Here is a 20,095-nt window from a genome sequence, read left to right as displayed (position 1 = left end):
ATTGTACACTTGATGGTATCCCACAGGTTCCACAGGCTCTGCTCACTTTTCTTCATTCTTTTTTCTTTCTGCTCCTTAGACTGAATGATTTCAATCATATTATCTTCAGGTCCACTGATTCTTTCTTCTGCCAACTCCAATCTCCTGTTAAACCTCTCTAGAGAATTTTTAATTTCTCTTACTCTGGTCTTCAGCTCTATTTGGTTCCTTTTTATGATTTCTATCTCTTTACTGATACTCACTTTTTTGTTTATCTACTGTGTTCCTGATTTTCTTTAGTTCTTTATGTTTTCCTTCTTTGTGAACATATTTAGGATGATTTTTAAAAACTCTTTGGTATGCTTAAGATCTGGTTTTCTTCACTGATGGTTTCTAATGCTTTATTTTGCTCCTTAGCATGGGCCATCATTTCCTATTTCTTTGTATGTCTTGTAAAGTCTTTTGGTGCACACTGGGCATTTTGACATTTTAATATAGCTCTTGAATTTTTCACTGAGGTATCATTTTGTTAAGCTTGTGTCCAGCTATTGTTATGACAGAGATTTACTTGAATTCCAGGAACTAACAGAAAAGAAAAGAAAAAATTAAAAAAAAAATTTAAGCTGTCTCTGTAAATTATCATGTGCAAGTGCTGTCCTTCAGAGCTTAGCCTGCCTAAAAATAAGTTTAGAGAACAGCCAAAGGTGAAAGCAGAGTACCTCTTATTCCACAATCTTTGTGATATCACTCTCTGCCAAAACAATTTTTAAAAAAGAACAAAGTTAGAGGACTCACACTTCCCAAATTCAAAACTTCCTCTAAAGCTCCAGTAATCAAAACTGTGTGGTATTGGCCATGGAAGATATCAATGGAATAGATTTGAAAGTACAGAAATAGACCTGCATATCTATGACCAATTGATTTTTAACAAGGGTGTCAAGGCCATGCATTAGGGAAAGAATATTCTCTTTGACAAATACTGCTGGGAAAACTGTCTATTCACATGAAAAAGAATGACATTGGACTCCTACCTCATACCATCTACAAAAATTAATATGGATCAATAACCTAAATATAAATGCTAAGACCATAAAACTCTATAACATAGGAGAAAATCTTGGATACAACAATGAATTCTTAGATATGACACCAAAAGCACAAGCAACAAAAGAAGCAGTAGATAAATCCATCTTCATCAAAATTTAAAACTTTTGCATATCAGAAGATATTATAAAGAAAGTAAAAAGACATCTTGTAGAATGGGAGAAAATAGGTACAAACTGTCTATCAGAAAAGGGCTTAATATCCAATAGATACAAAGAACTCTTATGTCTCAACAATAAAAAGGCAGGCAACCTAATTAAAAGAATGGGTAAAGAACTTGAAGACATTTTTCCAAAATGGATATGCAAATGGCTAATAAGCACACAAAAAGATAATCAACATCATTAGCCATTAGGGAAATTCAAATCAAAGCCACATTGAGGTACCATTTCACACCCACAAGTATATATATTAATTTAAAAAATGGAAAATAACACATGTTGGAGAGGATGCAACCCTCATGTTCATTGTTCATGGGAATATAAAATGGTACAGCCACTGTCAGAAGCAGTATGGTGCATCCTCAAAAAGTTAGATATAGAATTACCATATGGCCTAGCAATTCTATTGTTAGATATATACACAAAGAAATTGAAAACTGTGATTTAAACAGGCACTTGTACATCAATGTTCACAGCAGCATTATTCACAACAGCCAAAAGTGGAAGCAGCCCAAGAGTTCATCAATAGTTGATAGGATAAACAAAATGTGGTACATATATACTGTAGCAGTTTGATATAGTTATGAATTCCAAAAATAGATATTGGATTATGTTAGTAAACTGGTCTGAACATGGGCATGATTAAGTTATGATTAGGGCTTTGATTGGGCCATGTCATTAGGGTGCTGAATCCCCACCCTTTGGTGGGTGGGGACTCACAGATAAAATGCTTGGCGAAGGACAGAGTTGAGGGTTTCTGATGTTGGAGTTTGATGCTGAAGCCTTAAGCTGGAGCCCTGGAAGTAAGCTCACAGAGGAAAGAGAAGTAAGCTCCAGGAAGAGAGAAACACTGAGGCCAGGAAAAAGGAGCCTGAGGAAGGGAGGAACCCAGGAAGCCTGAACCCTCGCAGATGTCAGCAGCCATCTTGCTCCAACACGTGAAAATAGACTTTGGTGAGGGAAGTAACTTATGCTTTATGGCCTGAATCTGTAAACTCCTACCCCAAATAAATACCCTTTATAAAAACCAATTGATTTCTGGTATTTTGCATCAGCACCCCTTTGGCTGACTAATACACATACAATGGCATATTTTTTGGCCATGAGAATGAATAAGATTCTGAGACATGCTGTAACATAGAAGAACTTTGAAAACATTATGCTGAGTGAAATAAGCAAGGCATATAAAGATAAATACTGCATAATTTTACTTATATGAAATGTCTAGAAATGGCAAATTTCTCTATATTTCTAGAAATAGATCAATTAGAAGTTAGATGGGAGGGGATGTGGCTCAAGCAGTTGAGTACTTGCATCCTATATGGAAGATCTTGGTTTCAATTCCCAGTGCCTCCTAAAAAACAAACAAACGAAAAACAAACAACAAGCAAAACAAATGAAAACAACTCAGGGGAATCGATGTGGCTTAGTGGTTGAGTGCTAGCTTCTTACATACCAGGTGCCAGGTTTAATAGCCAGTACTTAAAAAAGAAAAGTTACCAGTTGTTACTTGGTAGGTGTAGAGTATTTGGAAAATTTGGAAATGTAAAAATAAAATCAATATCTAAAATTTTACTAGTTTGCATATCCTTCCTCATTACAGTTCACATCTAGTTTATTCCTTCCTTAATTACAAAAGTCCAAACCAAACAAAACACCAAACCAAACCAAACAAAAAACTGAGCAGAACAAAAGATTAAAGCAGGGCAGCTGCAGGCTACATCCAGCCTGTCACTTGTTTTTGTACAGCCTGTGAGCTAAGAGACTTGGCAACTTCAACTTTTGTTTCTTGGAAGCCAGCTGCCATGACTACCTTGGTGTAGCGAGAGAGGACCTGGAGGTTGAGAGACCTGAAGGCCTGGCCAGCCCTTGGCTATTCTATGCCACCCTAGCTCACACACCAGACAAGGGACTGAAGCACCTTTGGATCCTCCAATCCCAGTCGAGTTGCCCCAGCCCAAACCCCATGGAACAGAGGCAAATTGTCCTCACTGAGTCCTGCAGAGTTTGGGAGTAATTTGTAACATTGCAATAAGTAATTGATATATGGACCTTGGGTGTATTTTTTAATCTCTTGAGTGGGCAGATTTCATTTGGGCTCTGGTTTCCTCGTCTATAAAAATCAGGGATAGGACAAGTGACTCTTTAAGTTTCCTCTCTGCTCTAGTGTACTCTTATTACTCTGTGAATAATTATTTTATATTCTGTAACATTTTAGTGAGTGTCTATCAATGCTATTAGAAGTACTAGTAGAGTTGTTGAGGTACAGCAGATAGTGATCGAAACAAAGCTGAAGGGGAGCCAATGGGCTCAGTGGTTGAGCGACTTTCTAGTTCGAGGTCCAGGGTTCAATTCCTAGTCCCGTTACCTCACCAAAGGAAAAACAAAACAAAACAAAACAAAAAAACAAAGTTGAGGGAAGGGAATGTGGCTCAGGCGATTGGGCTCGAGCCTGCCACATGGGGGACCCTGGGCTCCATGCGCGGGCGCCTCCTAAGAGGAAGAGCACACAATGAAGAGACAGTGAACTCAGACAATGAGGGGGTCGAAATACATAAAATAAATCTTTAAAAAAAACAACAAAAAACAAAGTTGAGTCCTTAGAGAACAATACACACAACAGCAGACAAAATCTGAGGTCTGATGTGATAAACATTCTCCCCAACCATGGGGGTGGAGAGAAAAAAAAAGGAAGGCGAATCTTTGAACTAAGAGATTCAAAAGTTCTTTATACTGTCTGAACTGGCCTCACATTCCTCAGAAATAGCAAAGCATGACTTACAATAACTTCATCGGCGCCAAGTTCTTTAGCATGAAGCAAACACTGACTATTGTAAAGATGTATATAAATCTGGATTCGCAGGATGACCAGGATAAGTAAAACATTCTTTTGGATTCTTTGGTGGCTTTTATACATTCCAAATGATTTGAATGAAATCTTTTCTTTCATTATGGGCCTACTGTGGTACAATCAGTAGTAAGAGGCTGTGGAAGCTGCTCTGCAAAGTAGAGAATGAAGCCAGACGCATTCACGCTCATGTTTTCTGGCAGTGTCCCCTAATGTCCCAAAATGTTCAAGGAATAGGGAAACACAGTTTCTCCTTTGAAGACCATCATGTTGAAGAACCATAATGTGGCCAGAAATTGTATCCAAAGTGTTGCTTTATTTTCCTTTTGCCCTTCTGTTGGGGTCTATCGTGTATAATTCCTTTTGAAAGGACTAGGCCACGGGGAGCTCCAGAGAGCCCAATTCTGACAGGAATTTTGCAGCTAACTTGCAGGGTGATGTAAGCATGCCTTGGATGTCTTTTGGCTTTAGCCTCCTCTTCTGCCACATGAGCACTGGATGACCTTTCTCACATTCTGATTCCCAAGAGTTAGCTGATGCTTAACTGAAAAGGAAAAATGGTTGTGTAGATAGAAATGGGAGATTAAAACACAGAAGCATCAAGGCGAGGAGAAAGAGCTGTGTGAAGGGAGACTAAAAGGAGGAAATTTTAAAGGCGCACTGAGAACTCTGCGGAACTCCTAGCAAAGCATTCCTGTTAGCTTGAGGTTTGAATACAGTATTTGCTCAGTCACACGCACGAACGTCGATTTGCCCACGTGTTGGCCATGTAGCTCATGGAAGTAAGGCAAGGCAAGGAAAAGCAAGAAGCTGAGCAAAGCCGCGCGAGAGAGCTGGCTAAGTGGCTGGGAAATTAAGGCCTTAATAAAAGAAGGAAGAGAGGAAACATCTTTATTGGAACTCGGGGTTCAAAGCCACCAGCCCCACCCAGACCGGGCCCTCTGCCACCGGGACGCGCAGAGCGGCCAGCCTTTCGCGGTGCGGGGCCGGGTGCTCACGCCGCCCCCACAGGCGTGGGGCGATGCCGAGCACAGCCGGGCTGGGATTTTGGCTCCCGGGAGCCCTCAGCCCGCGCGCTGGGCCTCCCTGCTCTGGGAGAGGCCGGGGCAGGCCAGACTCCGCCGGGGCCGGGCGCTCGCCCTCCCCGCGCTCCAGCCACTCCCGGGAACCGCTAGTGTGTTTGCGGACGGTAATGGGTGGCTAGCTGGGTGCCAGCGGCCCTAGCTCAGGGGAGTCCCGTTTCCTGGGACAATTGTTTTCTCCATTGCCTTGACGCTTAAAAAAAAAGTGCCTTGACCAAGCCTAGGGGCTACTTAAGTGGTAATTTATTAACCCAAGCGCGGGCTGAGAACTCGACGTGGCACTCACGAAAGGCGGAAGAAACCAGGCCGGTACTGGGCCTGCAGGAGTCCCGCGCCCGCCGGGCGCCTCCGCGGGGCTTTCAAGGAGGCCAGGGGCGTGGGGGCCGCTCCCTCGCGGAGCCTCTCCGGGAACGTTCCTTGGCGAGGCCGGCCCTGCGGGCGGGCGGGCCGGGCAGGCTGAGTCACCCGGGGCCCGGGTGGGAGCGGCCCGGGGCGGGGCGGGGCGGGCCTCGCCTCGCAGAGTGAGGATGTGGCGGGTATAAAAGCCCCTCCCAGGCCGGCCGCCTCCGCTCGGCTCCTGGGGACGCTCGCTGCTCTGGTCGCCAGGCCCAGGTAAGCCGGACGCGCCCGTCCCGCGCGCGTGTCCGCGGTGGCCCCGGGGCCGCCGCGCTTGGAGGGCGCGAGAGAGGCGGGAGGAAACGGCCTGCTGGAGAGAGGCTCGGGCGCCCGGGGCCCGGCAGGCCGTCCGCGAGAGGGTCCCGCCCGCAGAAGGGGCCTGCGGGGCGGGCGCAGCGGGGAAGGGGCGTCGGGGCAGGGCTGGCTGGGGGGTGCAGCGCAGAGGTGGGGGGTCGGGCACCCGCCTGACTCCTCGCGGGAAGCCGGGGCGCGGCTGCACCCGGGAGGGGCCGGAGGGAAGTCCCCCTTTGCAGAGGCGCCCCGCGGGCTCGGAGCAGGGCGTGGCCGCCGAGGGAGCCGCGGGTCCCGAGCGGAGCCGGCCTCCGTGGACTTTTCCCTCCACGTTTAGCAAAAGCTCTACCACCATTTAGAAAGTAATTAGAAAGTAATCCCCATCTGTTCTAAATTACTTTACTGAAAACAAATTCGCATTTCTGGAGCGTGAACCTACCAGCAGAAGGAAAGCAATGGGGAGAGGAATGAGGGTGGGAGTTTTCAGGAGCTGGCTAGTCGTCCCCCCCGCCCCCCGCCCCCGCCCAAGTAAAACCAAAACTGTGACAATAACAAAAAAATCTCAGCTGCTTTTGTCTAGATTGTCATGAAGGACAGCAACTTCTGAATTCAGTGTATCTGGAGAGCTTCCCTGTTGCTTGAGAGTCACAATCAGCCTGGTTGAGCACATTTGTATCAGGAAGTGTGTCTCCCCCCCACCCCCCCGTGGTTCTGTGGGGAGGCTGCGCTTGACTGTTGCTCTTATGATGCGACAGTGAGTCAGGGACTGAGGGTACAGAAAAGGGCGTGGCTCCCTGCCAGCTCGTTGCATCTCTGAGGCCCGTCCCCAGCACCTGGTTATGGGAAGGCTTGAGCTCTTATCTCTCAGAGTATTGTAAGGCTGCCCATTCTTACCTCCATCCACACAGGGTTATTACCGAAGATTTAAAAAAACCCATACTTAAATGGAATGAAAACCTCAAGTGCTATACAAATGCAAAGTGTCATCATTGTTGTGTTTAAGATTTGCCAAGGGAGCAGGTGTAGCTCAACGGTTGTGCACCTGCTTCCCATGTATGAGGTCTAGGGTTCAATCCCTGGTATTTTCTAAAAAAATTTTTTGCCATTTTAGATTTATGAGTGCTGAATCTGTAAAAGGGCCGGGCCTCATGGGTGCATATTGGATTTTTCCTTACCATGACCATAAGCTCTTGGAGTCCAAGCTCCTGGGCTTCTGAATTCAGATCCATTCTACTGATGATTCTGTTCAAATGTGTGTGTGTGTCACTGTGCCTGTCTGGAGCATGGTGGTGTGAAATGCAGAACGTGCTTTCCCAGTGAAACAATGTTGTAAGAATGTGCTTTGGTTCCCAGGCTAACCCCCAAAAACCTATTTAATATGCACTGTATCCAAATACTGATAGTACATGCTTGATTTGGGGGTGGGGAGAACAGGGTCAAGGAGGAGGATGTGTGGGTAGGTAGAATGAACAACTGAAATATTTTTCTAGAATTTTTCTTAGTTTCAAGACTGGCGTTGATTAAATTATTTTAATAAGAAAATGTCATCTTGGCCCCTCTCCACTTTCTTCTCTTAGCCTTCCTCCCACTTCCTTAGAGTCTGGGAGTTCGACATGTTACAACAGCCACCCAGCTTGTTCCGACCTGTTACCTTCATTCCTCTGCCTCTTTCAGTGTAGTTACACCCAGTTAGGGGATTAGCAGATTGAATCAATATTCATTAAATTATCAATTGTTTTGTGGTCCTAAAATTCTCAGCAACCCAGAGGAGTTGTGTTATTTAAAAAAACAACAAAAACTGGTTAATCTAAACAGTTCTGTAATTTATAGAACTTGAGGTTATGAAATCAAAGAATAAAAATATGCAGGCAGTATGAAGGGAAAATTTAGGTGAGGGTCAGGTCCAGAGAAGCAAACTTGAAATCCCTATGGCCAATAGCACTAAAAACATTTCAGCTTAGCCGCTCTCTCCCTCCCTCTAAGTGCATCAGTTCTTAAAATCAAGGTTTCACCAGAAGTACCCATCACATCTGCAGTGGAAGGGTGTGGCCATCTGTGTATTTTTTTAGTTGGAGGGTTGGTCTGGAGATGGCCTGCCTTTTATAGTTTCCTGCAGTGCCAAGTGGCCTTCCTGCCTGTGGAAAAGGCACAGGGAATATTGCTGACTCACTGGCTTTGAGCACGAGCTCAATTATGGATTGGAGTCTTAGTATTTAAAGTATTAAAGTATTGATTGCCATTAGGCCTGCAGTCATGGCCGTTAGTTTCCTGGCTAATTTCTGAGTTAAGTAGTTTTCCTGGCAAGGTAGTAGCTATTCTATAGTTGGCTATCAATTTTGAGGATTGAAGGCACTTCCTACCCAGATGGGTGCGGTGTCTGGAACTAGTGCCCTGCCTTGAGCCTTTGTCCCAGCTCTTCTACAGGGCTCTGGGCCTAGTGAGGGAGGGTGGACATGTCACAAAAGGATTCCCAGACTCCAGAGGGCTGTTTAAAAATCCAATCATTGCACAAAATATTTTTTAAGCACCTACTATGTGTGACTCCTAGCTATAGGCTCTGGGGATATAGCAGTGAGCAAAACAGACAAAAAATTCTTTATCTTGGAGACTGTAAATCTAGCAGACAGAGAAAGAAAAGAAACAAACTAAATGAATTTTATAGGCAATTGTCAGGTGTTAAATTTGACATTTACCTAAATTAATGTGCGTTTTCAAACTTGGCTGGGGCTCGTTTCCCTTTAATCCAGCTATTCACAGACCCAAGCATCCTATTTAGACTGCCTCCGGGAAGCGTTGTATAAAAGTTCCTCTTGACTTTACCTGCCTTCCACATTTGATTGTGAGAATTAAATAGAAATGACAAGTTCCTCTTTTTTTTTTTTTTTTAACCAATGGAAATCCACTTTCCTCATTTTCCCTGGTGCCACACCCTATTCTAGTTATAGGCCATACTAGAGAAAATATCCTGTTTAAAAAAATTCTTCCCACCCGTTTACTGTCTGGTATATTTTACCTTCCGCAGTTGCCAGAGGTAGTTTCCAAACGCTTTGTTGAGGGGCAGGTCAGTAGTAGGAATCAGGAGGTGCCCAGGCTTGTGCTTCTAAGTGAGTCCACCAAGGTTACCTCCAAATCTCTTGTCTGGTATACCGAGAAACTTCTAAGCTGTTTTAACTCAACCCTGACAGAGTGCAACTTGATGGCACTCTGAGCTCTAATACTAAGCTTGGGGCGGAAAGCTCTGATTCAAGGGAAAGGCTGTGACACCGAACCCTTGCGGGTTCTCTCCCTGCCACACCCAGTCTACACGCTCCTAGCTCAGGAAGTCAGGAAGTCAGAGTCCCAAGGCCACTTCCTGGGCTTAGGGAAGGGATGGGCTGCGTATCAGGATGAGAAAGAGGTTGCTCTTGGGGTGGTTGATCTCGCAGGCTTTGCAAAGATTTGCACAGAGGCAGGGAATTTAAACTTATAGGAATTGGAACTACATTTAAAATGTTTAGTCTGAGGGAGAGAAAGAAAAACGAGGAAGGAAGATGTGTTCGAATAAAAAAAGAAAGACCTTTTATCATGGAAAGGCCCAGTCTATGTAAAAGATTCAAGAATGCTAATGAACACATATTGCACGCTGTGCTCAGACCTGTAAAGAAACTAGAATGAATAAGACACAAACCCGGTGGGTGGATGGTGGGAAAGACATGCTCCACTCTGGTATTTCACAGACACATAAAGAACCACCCGAGCATAGAGCAGGGAAGTGGTGCCGGAGAAAAGGCAAAATTTATTATTAAATTTTGATTCCTGAGGATTCAGGAGTATGTCGGCTGATCAAGGTGATGGCGTTCCTGGTGCAGGGAGCGCGGAGAGCCAGGCCTGGAGATAGCAGAACAGTGCTGAGTGTGCTTTGAGAAGACTTAGCCCAATCTGACCTCGGTGCTGGGTGCTTTTGTGCGTGGGTGTACGTGTTTGTCCGTGTGTGTACACACACTCGCATGCCTGAGTAGGAGGAATTTAATGGTGGAAAGGTGGGTAAAGCTCAGAGTGTGGAAGAACTTGAAGGCTAAATTTAAACTTTTTTCTGTAGGGCTTGGGTCCCAGTTAGAAATCCAATATTTGAGCCATCAACAGTGAGATTGAGTTGTAAATGTGAAGATCTGGATTTCCCAACCCTGAAAGAGCTTCCTGCCAAGTGATGTCATTCTTCCTGCTAGTTTCTTTCCATCTACTCCAACCTGATAGCAGAAAACTGGCAGAGAAAGGCCCTGAGAGCGAGAAGCTGCAATGCATCTGTAGATAAGAAGCATTGATTCAGATCAGGCAACAAAAGGGACCTGTTGCAGCTAGTCCTGTTGAGTCTGTCCTGCCCAGTTAGATCAAGGCTACTGGGCAGAATTCCTGGAATTTTGGGGAATGAGTTGGCTGTGTGACTCAGGCATTAATGAAGACCATAAAACCAAGGAGAATAGTTACGTGCTTTTAGGAAGTTTCTGTTAAGCGAAGCTGCTTTGGGTGGGGAAGGGTAGAGTACAGTGGGAAGAAATCCCCTCTAACTACACACACACACACTTGTGCACTCTACCAGCCCTCCCCCCCACCTTTCATTTAAAATTCCATCTGGTCTGTAGTCTCTAGAACAGCATACAGTAAGGGTTTTAGTGGGGAAACCCAGCCTCCCAACTTGCACCCCCCTCCCCCATTTTTGCTTTAAAATCTTCCCCTTTATCATCCAGTCCCTGATTGATTCATCGGGGTTGCTAAGGATTTGTTTTGTGGCAACCCATCAACATTCCACGTTTTAAACTCTAAAGAGGGCGTGTCCATGAAACTGCTGGATTAGACTCAGTTTTGGCAGTGCAGACCAGTCGTACTGCAACATGTTTTTGTTTGTTGGAATTAATATTGGGTTTACAGGAGGTGGTGGTTCTTCGTAATTTAGTATGATAGAACTTGTTTTTACTATTTGAAGCATTGACTTTTAGATTTACTTTTTTTGTTTCAACTTTTTTACAAACTTTCTTTTCCTTTTTTTTTGTGGGGGAGAAGTTAAAGCTGCCTCACTTGTACTTTTTGTTGTTCTAAGTTATTGGGGTGAAACAGTATAGTCTACAATAAAATCTACAGGGCTTTTAAAAAAGGACAAACTCTTAAATTATCTCTGAGAATCATTATTTTAAATGTAAATGACTTTTATTTTCCAACAATTGCAGATTTCATTAATGTCTAGTTTTGCATTCTCAGAGCTTTCTAGTCAGGCAATTAACAGTCTCTTTTATTACTGTTTTCAAGGCCAGAGGAAACCGTTCTGTTCCTTTCATTTGGGTGGAGCCAAGCAAGACTTTTCTCACCCCAGTGATGTTATTTCAAACCGGTTTGGTATGGGTGTGGCTCTTTCAGTAAATCTCACTGTACCTCTCCAGTTTAGTTTTTTAAATAACTTTCCCAGACAAGGGCCATTTTAACAGTGTGCCCTTCCCTGGGAATTACAGGTATTCATGTGTAGAGGTACTCAGCAACAGATTGAGTTTGCTGATTTTCTTTTTCTTGTTTGCAAGTTGAAACCAGTTGGTGAGTTGGGTGAGGTTGAGATATTGGAAAGAGTGATGCAAACGGCCATCTCTGTGTTCCATTGAGACGTCTGCCAGAAAAGGAGTGGTGGTTCTACTTCTTGGGTGTTTATGAATTGTACATTGTGCTGAGGAGTTGGTAGAGGTGGCATGGTGTCACATGGACGGTAGATGCAATTTTTATTCTCATTCAAAACAATAGGTCCACTAAAGGCAGAACTCCTGATTTTATATTTTCAGTAAGAAAATTCAACCTCCAGAATAAATGTTTTGGTGAACAGATAAATGTAAGCATTGGGTCCACACCACCTCTTTCCTTTTGAAACCTTCTAGTATCTCCCAAACCAAGCTTAGTTTTCCACCTTTCAGAACCTTATGTTTTAGGCTCCCCACAGGGTACCACACCAGAAATGGCTCGTGGCTCTTTTTCAGACCTGTCCTGTTGACCAGCCTGCCACCTGGAATATTCTTCCCCTTGCCACCTCCCCAGGCCTTCCCCATATTTCTCTGGCTGGAACCTCCCACGGAGATTCTTCTTAAACTAGTCAGTTAATGCTTCACTGTCAGGCCCTTAGCTGGTCTTGCTTGTGCTTTTATCTTTCCATGTCTTAATCTCTTGGAATGAAGAACCATTGTGTTGAGGTTGAAAGGGCCATGACTCAGGAGTCAGGGGAGGTGGTTGCTGGTTGCTGGCCCTGCCTCTGCTACTCTTAGCTGAGTTTCCCTGGACAAATCCCTCCGCCCCGCTGGGTCTCAGGTGCCAAGAAGGGAAGAAATCTTTGGAGGTGGTAGTCTGCATTTCCTCCCGTGTGTCTGCCTCTCAACGCCCTCAGTGTGGTACAGCCAGAGTGTGTGCTTGTTCTGGGTTTATTAATGGATTACTTGAACGTTCCAGTGTTTGTAACCCACAAAAGCACTGCCAAGACTTCCTTTTCTCTGCTTTCAAGGGTAGCAACACACTGACACTTTCTCTTTAGTCAAGTATACTATATTAAACTAATGTTTTAACAAACTTTTATGGGCAGCAAATCTGACTCTCCTAGTGACTAATCAGTCTTGTGCAAAATGACTTTTCATTGCCAAGGGATTTGGTAATGTGAAGAAATGAAGGCTGTGTTTTTCTTTCTAAGATGAAAGTGTGTTGCCATTAAACTTGCACGAAATAGGAAATATTTATATGGTTACAAGGACACTTGCATGGAATAATAAGCCTCATGGATATCGCTTTGGGGTTATTGTGACATTTTTGCTTTTTCTACAGAATGATTATAAATGTAATAAATTAAAATGCCAAACAGAAGTTCATTCCCCCCCCACAAGTTTATTTAGCACCTAGGATGTGCTAAATATTCTTCAATCTGTGGGAGAACTGGGACTCCATTGGAGAGATGTATAACATACCCCCAGCTACCATGGATTTTGCTTATGCATTTGCCATTTGATGCTTGGCACATGGCAGGCACTCAGTAGACTTTTGCCAAATGAATGAATTTACTGGTATCAGAAAGTGTCCTTGGCATTGAAAGGCAAGAGAGAACACTGTGGAATTGGAGCAGGAGCCAATGTAGCGATGACTTAGAAGAAGGTGAGGGTAGGACATAGGGGAAACATGAACCACGATGCTGTGGATTGAAGGAGTGTGGTGTGTTTGGGAGAGCAAGGAAAAAATTTCACTTCTGTCTGCTTTTGCTAGGGAGAAGACAGAGGGAGAGGTAAAACTGGATTCTGATACCAACCTCTGAAAGCTGGACTCTGCTGGGACAGAGGGAGCCATTGAGTAGACTTTGAACTCTTTTGACATGATGAAATAGATTTAGTGGGTGGTGACACATAGCACTGATTTGATGAAAGAATAACACAACTGTGGAGGGTAAAACAGAAAGAAGAATTTGAGGGTTTTAAAAAAATCCCCATTTTCACTCTCCTTCAGTGTGTTATGGCTGTGGGAGAAGAAGTAACTTGAATGGAGAGTGTAAAGAAATGTCAGATTGTCTTTGATCTGTACCGTACTGGGTGGTCTTACGTGGGACACATCTAGCCAGCTGTCTCATAAGTCAATGCTCAAGAGTTGGGAGACAACTTGAAAGAACAACACAATAAGAACTTACTGTGCTGCAGAAAGGTGTTTTCCTAAACATCAGAACCAATAAGTGGAATTTAACTCACCTTTCTTCTAAGTGGAGACAACTGTGTTTGCAGCTCTGCCTTGCTGATCCTTTGTTTTCTTTCTTTTGTGTGTGTGTGGCACTTTTATTCCTTAACTGTTTACAGAGTAGGGACTAGAATTCTACAAGGGAGGTGACAAAGTTTATTCTTCATGCTAAACCAAGTCCAGTACTGATTTAGTCCCAGGGGTGATAGTCAAAGCCAGAATTGGTGGTTAGATGTCCTAGGAAATGTAACTCAGCTTTGATATTTCTCAGACTGAAGGATTCTAACAAGACCCTCTTTTCTTGGCCCAAGTTGAAGTTGGAGGATTCTTGCTGTATCATGGCAGACTTAGAACCTGTCTGTCTTGACAAGAAGCCTCAAACTTAGACTTTAATTGACCTGTGCAGTCTTTCAGACCAGTGCTACCCAATAGAAACAGAACGTGAGCCAGATATGTAGTGGAAAATTTTCTGGTAGCTAATTGAATTTAAAAGAAGCAGGTGAAATTAATTTTAATATACTTTCCTTAATCTGATATATACCAAAATGTCATCACTGCAATGTATAAGCAAAATAAAAATGATTAATGACAGATTTTACATCTTCAAAACCCAGTGTCCATTTTATACTTATAGGACATCTCAGCTAGAAGTAGCCCTACTCCAGGAGCTCAGTGATCAAATTTATGTGGCTGGTAGCTACAGAGCGAGACTTTTTACAAAGCAGAATTTTACCCCAGTGGCAGAAAGTGAGGAGGGTCTGAAAGTTGTAGGAGTGGGGGAAATTGAAATACCCGTGAGTTTCTTCTTACTATGCTCACAAATCTTCTGCGAACATCAAGAAGGGAAAAGAGTGGTCTAGCAGAGAACTCAGGATGAAAATAGTGTGGAATTACATCTTCAACCACAAATTAGGGCATATCCTCTCCTCTCACAGTCCCGCCTACATCCTACCCCACATAGGGCCTGGAATCTGCTTAGTCTAGAGCTTTCCAATAAGTTAGCAAACATCTATGTCAAATACTCATTCCAAACCAGTTTTGTGAAAATATTTAGACTAAACCAAGTAAAGAGAATAGAAAGCCGAATTTGCATGTGCATAGTTTTCTTGACCAAAGAATCTTAAGCAAAAAGAGACCAATGTGAGTGGATGCAATTCAAATGTCATTCTCTGCTCTATTTTCTTTAATTTGGGGGTGATTATATCGAATGACCTGACTTCCATAAGTTGAAATTAAATTGCTGCCAGTTGAGTACTACTTATTGGCGGTGGTTGGGCATATCATTTCTAAGAACTTGATGATTGCAAAGCTGGGAAGCCAATTCATCAGGCTATAGTATCACTGCCCAATTAAATCTATTAACTGGAAGATGACAACTTCAATTCAGCCATTTTGAATCCTAAATACAAAGAATTCAGCCCTTTATAGAATGAGTTAAAGTCAGAAAATCCATCCATTGCCATTTTCGTAAACAGTTTAATATCTTCTAAGCAACCTTTGACTAAGAAAATAATTATGAATAAGGGATTCCGTTTAGGAATGGGACAGCATGAAATGCTGTTGATTTCAGTTCATAGTTTTATGGCCCTTTGCAATATGTTAAATTACTTATGAAAAATACAAAAGTGTAGCGGTTGGCTTGGCATGCTTATCACTTTGTATAAGAAGTGGGATACTCAATTTTGTCGTGTTTAAAAAAGTTTCATTAACTGTGAATAGCAATTTTTTTTTCTTGTTGTTTTTTTGAGGTACTGGGGCTGGGGATTGAATCCAGGACCTCATCCAGGATACAACCATTGAGCCACATCAGCTTCCCTGAGTTGGTTTTTTTGTTTGTTTTGCTTGTTGTTTGTTTTTGTTTCTTCAGGAGGCACTGGGAACCCAGAACCACCGGTGTGGGTGGCAGGCGCTCAACGGCTTGAGCCACATCTGCTTCCCAGCACTTTGTTTTTGTGTTCACAGATCAGTCTCCCCAAGTTCTGTTTAAAAAGAACAAGAGAAAACTGCTTAGTTTGGTATTTCATCCCAAACCTAAACAACCTCCCTCTAAGCTTTAATTTTACCAGTTAGAAGATGGGAATTGCATCTATTCATAAAAATAACTTTAATATCCTCAGATGAAATTAGAATCATGTGTGACTGTGCTTTTGGGGGAAAGGAAAACCTCTTCATAAAAACTTTCTTGTACCTTTTTTCCAGTTTTTTTCAAAATGTCTACCGTTCATGAAATTCTGTGCAAGCTCAGCTTGGAGGGTGATGTAAGTATATCATTTTCATTTTGTATAATTTTTGTGAACTGGATCTCTCTTTGGATAACTCTGCTTCTCTTTTTCCTGGTACATCTAAGGAAAATGGGGACAAATTTAGACAATCATTATTTGGTTCCCCACTCTTCTTCTTTACTTTAACTGTTCCTAGCACTTCAATTTGAAAGAAATGTCATGGCATTACAAACTTTTTTGCCATCACATTAAAATTGCAAAGGCTCATTGACACTGGGAGGACTGGAATTTTTTCCTGCTGAACTTTGTCAATGGCAATAATTGTTATGATGATACTTTTTAATATCATGCCCCTGGATTTTATTAATGGCTAGCATAAGCTACATCCATATTGAAAATGACCCTTAGTCTTTTGGGTTTCTTACAGTGTTCAGGGAAGTTAATACAGGCAAGGATCTGTACTTTTTTATTTTTAATTTAGTACGTTGGAAAGCTTTTCTCCAAAAGACCTAGGATTTTTGTATTTATATTTATATTTTTATTTTTTAAAGATTTATTATTTATTTCCCCCCCGCCCCCAGTTGTCTGCTCTCTGTGTCCATTCACTGTATGTTCTTCTGCATCCACTTGTATTCTTGTCAGCGGCACCAGGAGTCTGTCTCTTTTTTGTTGCATCATCTTGTGTCAGCTCTTGGTTTGTGCAGCGCCACTCCTGGGCAAGCTGCACTTTTTTTTGCGCGGGGTGGCTCTCCTTATGGGGCGCACTCCTTACGCATGAGGCTCCTGTATGCGGGGGACACCCCTGGTGGCATGGCATTCCTTGCGTGCATCAGCACTGTGCGTGGGCCAGCTCATCACACAGGCCAGGAGGCCCTGGGTTTGAACCCTGGATCTCCCATGTGGTAGGCAGACGCTGTATCAGTTGAGCCAAATCTGCTTCCCTGTATTTATATTTTTAAACTAAATAATGAAACCATTATAACATATTTCCTTTTTTTTTTCCTTTGGCTATCAGGTTGCTCAGAATTAAATTTGTCATTCATAGGCAGTATGTGAACCTGGAAATTCTAATGCTTTTGGTTTTATCTCTTAAAGTTAAAAAAAAAAAATTAAAACATATGTAAGAAATTAGCATCATTGCAACTGTCAAAATTAAGTGGGATATAAATTATGGTTCCTTAAGATATCTAAAAATACTTTATCTTCAGGTTATCTTGATAGAAAACTTTTACAAAAACTTAGCATTGGCACTGGTTTGTGACCATATCTTGAATGATATTTCAAAATATGCTTTCATTGAAATGAAAATGCAGAGTACTCAGAATGATCAACAGCACTTTGTGCTACATGTTACAGAACCCTCTGCATTGTCTATTCTATGGCCTTGCAATCAGTGTTCTGTGTGGATGGGGTGTGTTGGAAGCACAGGCTGTATGGAATAAATCTCTTCTTGGGAAATGCACATACTGTTTTTGGCAACAATACAAGCTGCATGTTGAGGTCCAGACAATTTCAGGTGATAAATAATTTTATTTTCTAATGGATTTGTTCTTTAAGTTGTTTTTAGAATCAGGTTTCCTGAGATAACCTTTCTCAGAGCCTTTAAAAGTTGATCTACTTTGTTGTGATGCATTTCTCTGCATGGTGAGATGGGACTCAATTAGAAAATGTCACATATTCCCCAATATTTTAAGAGAAGAAAAGATCACTCTTTCCACAATAATTTGATTATCAGATAAGTGAGTTTTATGGGTAATAGTTGCCCCATGTAATTTTGTTTCCAGATATACTGTAAATTTACACAAAACTTTTCCCCTCTCTTATTTTTGGAAAAAGGTGATGTGTCACCTGGTAAATGAAACTGTATGGGCTAGAGCTCATGTTTAGACTGTCTGCCTTTGTAAATAATTGATGGCACTGTGAATAAATGGAAACATAGTTTTCCTTAGATTTACATCCACATTTTGTAGTCACTGAAGCAAATGCAGTAAGCGTTTCAAATGAGCACATTGCCCTTAAGATTTCCTGAATGTGTGCTCTGTTTCCATGGAGTTAACCTGACTGGAAAATTTAAGTTGTAAAATTAGAAGGAAAATACCTTGATAATCCATTTGTGTTTCAGAGTTATAAATATTAACTGTATTTACTAATTTGGCCAAGGTCACTCTCACAAGTACGTTTTGAAATATTTCATCTAATCCTGAACTTAGATTTCTGGACTGTCCTGGGAGATACATCAGAAGGTGACATCTCAGTTGCTTGCTTGTAGACCTCACCGCTAATAAAATAAAAAGGTGTAGGTGCTGGGGTGATTTGCAGGGGAGGACAGGGGAGTTGGCAAATGCTGAGAGGATGTGTGCTGTCAGGCCAAACCACCCAGATGCCACAGCAGAGGCCAGTAGAGGGGGAGAGGAAAGTGCCTATCTAGATGGTCAGAGACGGCCGGCAAACACTTTAGATTTGCTTTCTCAAGAACTGTGAGCTGTGCAGTAATAGGCCCAGTGGAAAATCCTGTGCATGTAGCAGACATTTGTGAAACACACTTGTCACTCAGGCATTACCACATTTTCAGCTTGTTGCAAATTGTTTCCAGCTCAGGTGAACACTCTTCAAAGCCTTCCCAAATAAATGAGTGGTTCTGGGCCCCCAGCTTTTCATTGTCTGCTTTGAGCTTTCACTAAATGTAAAATAAAAAGTGGAAAGATATACAGTATATCCTAAACTAACTGAGCCTTTGAAGAATAAAAATTTTAATTAAAAAATGAAATTTCCTATCTTTATATGTGATGGCATGTTAATCCTTACCTAGTTTACCTAGTGTGAGAATGATTTCAATTGTCAAAAGAACAGAAAAAAATTATTTTAGGAATTGCTTTTTCAACAAGAGGATTTTAAATGTGTGTTATTTGGGTGTGTTTGTCTTTGAACCTTAGCACTCTACACCCCCAAGTGCATATGGGTCGGTCAAAGCGTACACCAACTTTGATGCTGAACGGGATGCTCTGAACATTGAAACAGCCATCAAGACCAAAGGTAGGCGATGCATTTGTCCTCTGTGGTCAGGGTTGGATCTACGTACATTGGTCGTTTGAAATTGTCCTTGAGCTTTAATTGAGTGGATCGAGACCTATCTCACTCCACATCTCCTCCCTCCCCCCTTCTTCTCTTGTAAAGGAAGATCTAAAATATGAAAAGGTATTTTAACCAAATAGTACCGTCAAATGGAAACAGGCCTAGGCTGAGCGTCAGGAAGTCTGACCCCAGGGGGGTGTGCTTTGGGCTCTGCTATTCCCTTTGAGGCCTCCATCCTGGGAAGCTGGCCATGGCGATCCCTACAGGACTTTCTTGTTCTGAATCCCCTTGGAGATCCTTAAGATTGCAGGGAAAGTTTTACTACATTGCTCTTAGATTGAATTAATAAGTGAAAAGTTCAGACTTTTTTTTAACCTAAACCTTTTTTAACCTCTTTGCCTTGGAGCTCAAATTGGAAGAGCTATCTGAACAAAGAGGACCAGGAGGCATAAAAACCTCCCTTTTGAAATAAAGGAGTTAATAGGTCAGAGTTGAGCAAGAACTTGCTCAGGTCATTGTGTTGTTTGCTGTATCTACAAAAGTAAATGTATCAGACATTTTGACTTATGCTAATGAAGCTTGTATCTTTGGAGTCACTCCATCCCTTCAGTCCCTGGAAATTTTGTGATTCACCACTTTCTTTTTTCCCTTTTGGACAAAGAGCGTCCTTTCGCTCTGAGGCTAGATTGAGATGCAGATGTGACCCAGCAACCGGAGCAGCTGCTGATTCATACCACTGCTGAACATCCCTGCAACACTTTTCTTGAGTGTGTTTTAAGCTGTAGACTTCACATTCAGTTCAGTGAAAGATGGGAAACTTCAACCAGGATGATCCTGGGACCCTGAAACTCGGGTGACCATGCATCCTGGGTTATGCCCAGCACATTTACAAATAGTGCCCCCTCCTCCCCTCCGAACTGTCTTATTTGGAGGATAAATTACATGGCCACCTTCCCTAAAACCTTTGGAGAAACAGAGCTACTTTGTTTTCAGAGACAGGAAGAAAAGTAGAAAGATCATTTACATGCTGTGGTTCTAACAGGAGTTAAGGACTGATACTCTCTGCCTCAAAGCAGCCTTGTGTTCCACGGGTTACAGCGGGCCACCCCCAGAACAGTTGCTGAACAGCTGAAGGAAAGGTAGTGAAGTGTTCAATTAGACAATTAAAGTCTTCATTTTTAAATTTTTCAGTGCTTTTAAATGACCGTACTTGGCAAAATCCAGGTTGGG

General features: G+C 42.5%; 1 protein-coding gene across 1 annotated transcript in view; it reads left to right on the top strand.

Moving 5' to 3' along the window:
• Positions 1-5,655: 5,655 nt before the first annotated feature.
• The window catches only part of ANXA2 (annexin A2), a 42,201-nt gene continuing 27,761 nt past the window's right edge, over positions 5,656-20,095 (top strand). Inside the window, exons 1-3 of the mRNA XM_058294289.2 lie at positions 5,656-5,786; positions 15,771-15,829; positions 18,727-18,826. Coding sequence (XP_058150272.1) covers positions 15,782-15,829; positions 18,727-18,826 — 148 coding nt within the window. The 5' untranslated portion in view covers positions 5,656-5,786; positions 15,771-15,781. The remainder of the gene's footprint in view (positions 5,787-15,770; positions 15,830-18,726; positions 18,827-20,095) is intronic.

This window comes from Dasypus novemcinctus, chromosome 3, assembly GCF_030445035.2.
Source record: "Dasypus novemcinctus isolate mDasNov1 chromosome 3, mDasNov1.1.hap2, whole genome shotgun sequence".
Classification (NCBI taxonomy): Eukaryota; Metazoa; Chordata; class Mammalia; order Cingulata; family Dasypodidae; genus Dasypus; species Dasypus novemcinctus.
This window is presented reverse-complemented; position numbering and strand designations above follow the sequence as displayed.